Genomic DNA, 9791 nt, shown 5'->3' with positions numbered 1-9791 from the left:
TACATATACACGAGGTAAAAAGTAAAAGTAAAAAAAAAAAAAAAACTTTAAAAATTTAAAAAGTGACAACAGAAACCACAGCAGGAAGGGAATTAATAATTAAAAAAAAAAAAAAGAAGTTAGAAATTTCTGGTTGGGACGCCCCCGGACCCCGCCCCCCACCCCCCTCCGGCCCTGAGCGGCCGCCGTACAAAAGGGTAAACGGTTAGCCCCAAAACGGGAGTAAAAATGTCACCATGCCCTCCTCGCTTAAGTGCCTGTACAGTCTGAGGCCGGCGACAACAAACACTGTCAAATCAGAAAACGGCTACGTACAAAAGGAGCACACGAGAGTTGTAAAAATCCTGTTTTTTTGTTTTGTTTTTGAAAGATCACCCTGGAGGTGGGGTGTCTTAAATAAAAGTATAAAAGTGCAAGCAGACCTTTTCTCTCTAGTTTATTTTAACCTGTCGACTCAATACTGTTATTTGTTAAGAACTGAGGGTCGCGGGCTCGCCGTCTCCACGCCTGGGACAGGAGTTAAAGCTCGTCTGTAAACACTGGCCCGGCGCCCCGCGCCCCGCGCCCGGCCCCCAGCCCCCCGCGTCCTCGCCCACCCCTGGCGCCCGCGGCTGGCCCAGGTGGCGCCGGCCGGGGGCCACGTCGGCCCCGCACTAGGAAAAGATATGAATAGCCTGGGTGGCCGGCGTGCGGCAGGCGGGGCACTCGGGCTCGCTCTTGCCGCAGATGCGGACCGCGCAGTCCATGCAGAAGAGGTTGTGGCCGCAGGGCACCAGCGCGGCCATCACCTCGCCCTCGGCGCACACCACGCACTCCCGCGCCAAGGCCGGGGAGGCCACCGCCGCGGGGGGGCCAGGGGCCACCGGGGCCGCGGTGGCCGCGGAGGGCTTGCGGCTGCTCTCGGAGGCGCCGGAGTCCAGCGGGGAGCAGGAGGCTGCGGGGGCGCTGCTGGGCAGCGAGGTAGCCGCGGAGAAGGCCGTGCCCCCCGGGAAGGGCAGGGAGCCCTGCGGGGACCGCCAGGGCAGCGCGCCCACAGGGTCGGGGACGCCGCGGCGGGCCAGCGGGAGCTCCAGGCCCAGGCCGCCGGGCTCGGGAAGCGTGGGCGAGTGGCGCGGGGTCCCGGTGCCGCTGCTGCGCCGGGCGCTGGCGGCGGGCGGCGCCGGGGCCCCGTTGACTGCCGAGCAGCCGCTGAAGGCGGGCAGGGGCGCCGCCCGCTCAAAGGGGGCCCAGATGGTGGCCGCGGCGGGCACCGTCAGGTCCAGCGCCAGGAAGTCGAAACTGAAGTCGCAGTCCTCGGGGGCGGCTGTCCCCGCGGAGGCAGCGGGGCCGTCCCCACCGAAGGTGAAGCCCCCATTGCCCGCGCCACCGTAGGGGCTGGCAGGGCCTGTGTCCGGCACTGGCGGCCCCCCGCGGCTGCCCGCGTAGAAGGCCTCCGGGGCGCTGGGGGCGCCGAGGGCACTGTCCCCGCGGAGGCTGGACGTGGCTGTAGGGGGCCGCCGCCCCGGGTTGGGGGCCTTGGCCCAGAGGCTGGTGGCCGCGCCCAGCAGGTCCAGGCAGACGTCGGTGCCATTGGCGTGGAAGTCGCTGTCCGGGCCGGCGTCGGTGAAGGCGCCGGTGCGCAGCGTGATGTGCGCCTCGATTTCCTCGCGTGCCCGGTCCACGTTCTCCGGCATGCCCGTCACCGCAAACACCGGCTCCTTGTCGCGACCCGGCGTCACGATGTACGTGTGCGTCCGCTGCTGGATGCGCTTAATGGTGGCGCCCTTGGGCCCCACCACCAGCCCCACCACGCGGTAGGGCACGCGCACCTGGATGGTGGTCTGTCCCGGCAGGTTGGGCGGGCCCTGCGCGGCGCCGGGCAGCCCCCCGGCCTTGCTGCGCGTGGCGCGGATCATGGAGAAGTGCTCGGCGGCCGACAGGATCTCGCGCTTGGCCATCTCCACGTCCTCCTTGCGGCCCGTCACGATGAACACCGGCTCCTCCCCCCGCACGGGCGTCTTGATGTACGTGTTCGTCTTGGCGCGCAGAGCCTTGATCTTGCAGCCTGCGGGGCAGGAGAGAGACATGGTGAGGGGGGCCCCTGCCCAGCACAGGGGCCCACCTCAGAACCCCCACTTCCCGGCCTTAGTGCACGCCATGTCCTTCCTTCCCCAGCCTCAGTTTCCCCTCTGGGCTTCTGGGGGTTGGCAAAAAAGCATGTCCCTAACTCATGGCCACCTGGAACCTCAGAATGTGACCCCTGTAGCGTGAATGTTTGTCCCTGGCCCCAAATTCATATACTGGAATCTAATGTCCAGTGTGACCATATTAGGTGGGGCCAGAGGGGGGGGACTCTGTGGCAAAGGCTCCACCCTCATCTGAGATCAGCGCCCTTATAATAGAGGGTCCAACGAGCTCCCCCCCCAGCCACGCCAGGACACACAGAAGGCACCATCTATGAGGAACAGGCCCCCACCAGACTCCCAATGTGCTGGCACCTTGGTCTTGGACTTGCCAGCCTCCAGGGGCAATCACTGTGCTGTTTCTGAATGACCCAGTCTAGCCTAAGGTTGTTACAGCAGCAGGAAGGGACCGAGACAGCCATCTGATCTGGAAACAGGGTCTTTGTGGACATTAGTTACAATGAGGTCATCCTGGGTTAGGGTGGCTCCTAAATCCAGTCTGATGGTGTCCTTAGAAGAAGAGAGGACACGCACAGAGACACCCACAGAGGAGGTGGCCGTGTGACAAGCAGAGACAGAGATTTAGGGATGCGTGTCTACAAGCCAAGGAACACCAAGGACTGCCAGGAGCCAACACAAGCTGGCAGAGGCAGGAAGGACTGTCCCCTGGAGTCTTCAGAGGGATCCGGCCCTGCTGCCACCTCGATTTCCAACTTTTATCCTCCAGACACCCGGGAAAGAGAGAATGTCTGTTGTTTCAAGCCACCTGGTAGATAAGCCCCAGGACACAAAACAGAGACCCCGTGAGAGCAACTCCCTGTCCGGCGGGAGGCAGCTGAGGCTTGGGCTGTGGAGACCACCCATGATTTCCTTCCAACCAAACGACACTCTCAAGGCCACCAGGACCCCTGCCCAAGGGGAGCCCAGGCCTCAGCCCAGTGGCAGCCTCCTGGGCCTCCAAATGCCCCAGGTGGTCCCTGAGAGGGTGCTTTGGGGACACAGCACTATGGCTTCACTGTTGCCGGCTGGGCTGGGGGTCTGACTGTGTGGGGGCAGGGTCTTTTTGGTGTGTGTGGGAGGGGGCTCTTCGCCCATTGTACAGATAGCCCTGCCTGTCTAAAGGCCAGGTGTGGCCTTCCCCGGGTCCCAGGCATGCCCACCCCACCCCTAGGGCCTGTAACGGGTCTTGAGACACCCCAACCCCACATAGCCCCTAGCTCTGGGGAGGCAGAGACAGAGGGACACAAGGGTATTGTTTTAAGACAATAAGAGGCGGCACTGAGAGGGTAACAGTGTTGCTGACTCTCTAGCAGCAAAAGATACAAAATTAGTGGGACCAGCACATTTGAACATGAAGAACCAAAGAGAAGGTACCTGGGCCAGGAATGTGGAAGACGAGGGTCCCAGAGGTCCAGCAGGAGGGACGATGCAGGGGGGCCCACCCCAGGGCAGGCGGCAGCCCCCATGCCCCAGCCACACGTGACCATCCCACCTGTAACACTCTCCTGCCCCCACCACCCTCGGTTCCCTCCATTCCTCCCCAATACATCGTGGCCAGGTGCCCCCCCCCTCCAGGAAGCCCACCCTGACTGGAGCAGGAGGAGGACAGAGCCAGCAGGAGGTTCCTGCCATGGGGTCCTCCCATGCGGACCTCTGAGGTGCCTGGTCTGGGGAGGGTCACACATGGGAGGGGGTGGCCACAGCTGGGCTCACAGGTTGTGGGTCACATAGAGTCTGGATGCATGAGGAGACACATCTGGGAGCTGTGGGTAGGTCAGGGCAGGGAGGGGCCTGGCAGTCTCCCCTAACCTGTCCCCATCCTGTCCCGTCCCACAGCTGAGAGGCCGTAAGAAGAGAACCTGAGTCCAGGTCACCGACTGTGCCCAGCTGAGACCAAAGCCAAGAGGCAAAAGGCGGCGGAGGTGGGCTGTGAAGTTGGGGCTCTAGTGACCCCAGCCACACCCTTCCCCAGTGGGGAGGACACAGCCAGGCCAGAGTGACAAGAACCATGGGGGGGACCCTGCCCCTGGAGGCGGCTGTTAGTCGGGTGCGGCTGAAATGCAGATTTCTGGGCCCTGCCCCCACAACTCCAACTCAGAGAGCCGGGTTTGCCTGGGAATCGAGCGACTGCCCCAGAGGCAGGGGCTGACTCGCCCCCAAACCCACTCCCAGCCCAACGCAGCCGGATCCTCCCCTCCACGGGCAGGGCCAGCCCATGCCAGGGGGCATCGCTGATCTGACCCCGTGTGGGGTCCTGGCAGCAGGTGGCCTGTGGCTACAGACCTTCAAGTAAACTGCAAGGCTGGGAGGGGGAGCAGAGGCCACCGCCCCGGGCTGGACAGGTTTAACCCGGCCACCAGGAGGCCATGTACCTGCGGAGTGGCTGAGGGGACAGCAGGGGCAGAGTTCCAGAGGCGGGACTGTGCTGGGACAAGTCCCCATCTCTAAACTCAGTACAACACACGGCCGCCCCCAAGCAGCAGGCACAGGACAGCCCGAGCAGGTCCTGCCTGGCTGGGTGGTCTGTCGGGGGAGGAGGAAGCTGGCTCCACTGTCAAACAGGGACATCAAAATGCCCCCATTCCCCCGGGAGCATCCACACTTGTTAACAGATAAACGAACCAATGCATATCCCCGTAACACCCCACACTGTCCCCAGCCACCAGAGGCACCCAGGCCGGTGGTGGTGGGAGAGAGAAAACAGCAGGCTTCGGGGGCCTCCCAGTCCAGGGAGGCTGTCTGAGGCCTCTGTCCTCAGCCTGTGACAACAGCAGAGAGGGAGGGAGCCCTGGGTGGCTTCCAGGCCCAGCAATGACTGCAGCATCATTCATTCACCCGCTGGTTCCTGAACACCCACTGTGCCACAAGCCCCGTGCAAAGTACCAGGGACTCGACCGTGACCAACAAGCACCTGGCCTGGGTCCTGCCCCCGGGAACTTGCAGGATGTGCCCAGCGTGAGGAGGGGCTGAGGGTGAGTCTCAGAAGGAGCTGAGCCCGGGGTCCCCCAGGTGACCTTCACTGACTGGCAGGAGGGAGATGCCCACACGTGTCCTCTGAGAACCCCCCCTGCGCCCCCAGCTGTGGAGCTTTGGCAGGGGGGAAGTTCTTTGCTGACCCACCCCTGCCCCAGCGATGCAGGAAGAGTCGGAGAAACTAGAGTTCGAACCTCAGCCCCCAGCGCCTGCCCTCTCCCGTGATCCGAGAGGCTGCAGGACTTCCCCGGAGCACACCTGGGCCCGGTGAGACGTGGCAGGGGAGTCCGGCCACGGGCTCAGCACAGAGCAGGCGTTTAATAGACTTGGCAAATGAATGAACTGGAGCCTTTAGCAGACAGGAAAATGCCTCCCTGTCGGGGCCTCCGTAGCTTCAGGGAGGAGAGAGAGCTCACAAGGGGTGTGAATGACAATGGTGTGCCCGGAAAGTAATGGGTTTCCTCAACCCATTCTAGGGTTGAGAAAACTGAGGCACAGAGAACAGCACGTGGGTCTCGCGGAAAGGTCTGGCACCAAGCCTGTGTGACTCCGGTCTGGTGGTGGAGGCCGGGCAAGTGTACCCCTTCTGCCCTCCAGGAAAGGGGGTGGCCTTGGACCTTGGGTTTGACAGAAAAGCAGGAACCCCCAGGGTAGAGAGTGGGGTGAGTGACCAGAGGGAGGGAGGGAACAGACTTGGGGCACGAAGGATATTGAAGCATGTGCTTGAGAAGAAGTGGGTGGGTGACAGAAGCTGGGAGCCACAGATGGTTCTAGAGCTAGGGGAGATGCAAGGAGCACGGAAGCTGCCAACCTGTCCTGGAATTCATGGTACATCCCTGGCACCCCATAGGCTACTTTTGGGGTGGCAACTGTGTACAACCTGGAGCTGGACAAGAACCCTTGCAACCACCCCAAAGGAGGTGCTGTCTCTGCATCACAGAGAGGAGCTGTCATCTGCCAATGGCCACAAGGCCACCCCAACCTGCAGGGTGAGCGCTCAGGGCCCACTATCCACCCCCCACGCACACACAGGCTGCCTTGCTGACTGCCACCAGCGGGAACCCAGCCTGACACCTGGTAACTGGGTACTGAATGCACTTCCAGGAGGTCAAGGCTGAGCCTGGTGCCTGGGGGGTTCAGTGCTCCATGACCCTGCCAAGAAATGCTCAGCCTGAGGCCACAGGTCCCCATGCCCTCGGCCCAACTCCTATACCACAGCCTCTCAAAGGACCTCCAGGTGCCAGGACACATGCATTCATGCGGAACACATGGCCATCAGCCTGGTGACTTTGGACAATCAGCCCTGAGGCCACAGTTCACGACCAGCTGCCTGGGGGTGGGGTTGGGGAGCAGAAGGATTGTGGAGGGGAGCTGTCCAGCCCAGTCTCCCCAGGGTGGAGGGGAGCCAGCAGGGCTCAGAGAACTGCCTGTCCCCCTCCCTGACTGGCGGGTCCCAGGCTGGCACGATGCCCCACCCTCCGTGTGTCCCTACATGAGCTGGACAAATGAATGACTGAGAGAAAGAGTGCTTGCCGGCCAAACTGCCCCACCTACCCTGAACTACAGAAGGGCTGCAGGGAGGGCATCCCTGGGGTCCCCTGGCTTGGGGAGGGTGACAGGTGACCTTGCAATTAAAGCCCCCCACACCCTTCTCTGGCTCCTGCTACTGAGAAGAGCCCAGAGGCTGGCATGGGCCTGAGTGCCCCGCAGCCCCACCTCAAGCCCCGCCCCAGCCCCACCCCAAGTTCTAGAACCTAGCTGGTCACAGGCGGTCAGCAGGGAGCCAGGGTGGGGAGGGGCAGGTGGGAAGGCAGGAGAAAGTTGAGGCCGGCAGGCGGGCTGGTGGCTAACGGGGTGGTGGGTGTGTGCTGGGCCGGGCACTGCCCACCAGCCGCCCGCCCGCCCCGAAGCTCGAGGGCCAATGAGCAGCGGCCGGCCTGATGTCACCCTGCAAATCTCAGCCTAGCTCTCTAACAAAGAGAACAATGAGGCGGCCACAGGGACACCCTGACAATGCCCCTTCTGGACCCTCACACCCTGGGCCTGATGCCCCCCAGCCTGCCAAGGAGGGCTGCCAGGCTGTACCCCTCAAGTTGCTTTGATAGCCAGTCCTCCCACAAGCCCCCAGTCCCTGATTCAGGCATGAGAGTGGGGTGGGGGTCTTTACCCAGCGGGTCCTGCCCCCACCCCAATCAGGGCCCCCAGGCTGGGGAGTTGAGATGGACCCTCTTTGTGCTGTCACACTTCTCTCCCGATCCTGCAGGCGGCCCCCCAAGCTATCCCCAAATCTGAGCTTGCCCCGCCCGTGCCTGTTTTGGGTGTGGAGTGCCCACCGCCCAGCCCAGACCCCTGGTCCCTAGCGCCCCTCTCCGGGATGTCCCTGCGGCGGAAGGCCCTGGGAGCGGCGCACACCCGGTGCCGGCGGCCCAGACAAAGGCAGCGGCCAGGCCGGAGCGCAGAGGGGAGGAGCGCGGGCTGCGCCCAACTTTCTCCCGCGGCGGCTGCAGGACAAAGGCGCACAGGCGGCCTCCGGGGCCGGAGCCCACGCGGGGCGTGTCTGGGCTCCGGCGCGCGGCCGCGGGCAGGGATGTGCGGGAGCGACCCCCTCCCCGGGGTGGGCGGCGCGGGGACCCCCGGGCGGCGCCCCGACGGCGGCCACTCACCCTGGCGACCCACGATCTCGGCGACGTGCTCTGAGCTGGGCACAGGCACACACTCGGTCATGTTCACGCTCTTCTTGCGGCTACCGATCACGCTCATCTGCTCGGCCAGCAGGGTCGGGGGGCCCAGGGCCGCGGGGTGGGGCGCGAAGCCCGCGAACACGTCGGGTGGCGACGGCCGGGGCGGTGGCGGCGGCGGGGGGCTCACGTCGGGGTCCAGCAGTGACAGCGGGCCGGGGACCACGGCCACCGCGGGCGCCACGGCCAGGGGCGCGCCGACCTCGGGCCCGTCGGGGGGCACGAGCTCAGCCGCCGCCCCGCCGTCCGCGCCCCCCGCCGCCGCGCCGTCCCCGCCGCCCGCGGTCGCCCCCTCTTCGTCCGTGTCGCCCGCGCCCCCCAGCCCCAGCGCGGACAGCTGGTCCAGCGCCAGGCGCAGCGCCGCGGCCGCGTCGTCGGGCTCGGGCGGCGGCCGGGGCGCGGGCGAGGCCTCCTCGGCGCTCTCGGGCGGGGGCGGGGGCGGGGCGGGGGGCGCGGGGCTGGGGTCCTGGCCGGCCGCCGCCCCCAGCCCGCCGCCGCCCGCGCTCCCGCCGCCGTCGGGCTGGCCGAGGGAGCTGGGCATGGCGGGCGCTAGCGCTCAGGCCCGCGCTCCCGCCCCGCGGCCGCCGGCCGCCCGCGCCGCCGCCGCCGCCCGCGCCGCCCTCCGCCTCTGCGAGCTCGGCCGCCGGCCGCCGGCATCCAGCGGCGGGGGCGGGCGCGGCGGAAGGGGCGCGGGGCGGCGGCGGGCGGCTGCTCGGGGCCGGGCCGGGCCGGGCCGGGCGGCGGCGGCGGCGACTCTGGCTGCTGCTCGGCGACGGCTGCGGCGGCTCCTGGGCGGCCGAGGCGGCGGCGGCGGCGCGGGACGCTCCTTCCCTCCCGCCGCCCGCCTCCTGCGGCCCCGCCCCGGCCCGGCCCCGGCCCCGCCCCCGTGACGTCAGGCCGCGGCCCAACAATGGGCGGGCGGCAGCGCGCATGCGCGGGGCGGGCAGGGCGGGGCCGCGGGCGGTCACGTGGGCCGGGCCCGCCCCCCCGCAGCACTCGGGCGGGGACCGGTGCGCTCGCACGTGGGCGCTGCCTGAGGTAGGTGCCGGGGGCCCCAAGCCGGGTCCTCCCCAGCCGGTGCGCGCCAGGCCCGCGGGGCCTCTCCCCGAGCTCCTCCGGCGCTCCCGCCCGGCTCTAGTCAGGCTCGCGCCCTGCCTCCCCCAGCCCGGACTGCCACGCTCGAGCACAAAGGCGTGGGGCCCTCCCCAAGGCTCCTTAGAGATCCGGGCGGACTTCGCAACCTGGGCCCCTCCCTGATCCATGACCCCCATCCCATGCTCGCTCAGAGCCTGGGGTCCCTCTCCGAGTCCCCTTAGAGATCCGGGCGGGGCCCCCCAACACCCCGCTCCCGCCTTCCCCGAGCCGTGGATTCCCAGCCCCGCGCACGAAGGCGTGGCGTCCCTCTCCCCGAGTCCCAGGTACCTCTCGAAAGTCCCGCCGGGCTGACAAGTCAGGTCCCCCGCCCGTCCCTACTCTGTGCTGGGGGCAACCCCCGCGTCGGTCCTCTCCTCAGTCCCCCTGGGGATCAGGGCTGGGCAGTCCAGACAGGTCAGAGATCTCCCACCGAGGGGCCTTTCCTGCATGGCAGGTTCCCCAGCCAGGGCCCTCGGGTGTGGGGACCCACTCTCTTCAGGGGGCCCCGCCTCCCGTCCGTCCACGCCCTAGGCCACAGCTACCCCTTAATGTCCTTCACTTGCAACCACTTCTACCAGGCGGGGCTGGTCAGGACTCGGGGAAAAGCCCTCAGCCTGCTTGGGTCAGTCCCTCTGTCCAGAGCCCTTACTCACCCTAAAATGTCTCTCCTGACTCCAGGCCCACCAGCACCACTTCCTCTCTTGAGGTCCTGGACTTCTCTTTGTGCATTCAAATGTTTGGAATTATTTATTACTTTTTTTCCTATTTTTTTCATTTTAGAAAT

The 9791-nt window shown here is 66.0% G+C and overlaps 1 protein-coding gene across 1 annotated transcript; it reads right to left on the bottom strand.

Moving 5' to 3' along the window:
- Positions 1 to 421: 421 nt before the first annotated feature.
- On the bottom strand, positions 422 to 8414 carry MEX3D (mex-3 RNA binding family member D). Its single transcript, XM_075998134.1, has 2 exons — positions 7799 to 8414; positions 422 to 2044 (listed from the first exon to the last, which is right to left on the bottom strand). The coding sequence occupies exons 1-2, from the start codon at positions 8412 to 8414 to the stop codon at positions 654 to 656; spliced, it is 2007 nt and encodes a 668-aa protein (XP_075854249.1). The 3' UTR covers positions 422 to 653.
- Between the last annotated feature and the right edge of the window lie 1377 nt (positions 8415 to 9791).

Source organism: Microcebus murinus, chromosome 27 (genome assembly GCF_040939455.1).
Source record: "Microcebus murinus isolate Inina chromosome 27, M.murinus_Inina_mat1.0, whole genome shotgun sequence".
In the NCBI taxonomy this organism is placed as follows: domain Eukaryota; kingdom Metazoa; phylum Chordata; class Mammalia; order Primates; family Cheirogaleidae; genus Microcebus; species Microcebus murinus.
Note: the sequence above shows the minus strand (reverse complement) of the source record. Positions and strands in the feature narration are given on the sequence as shown.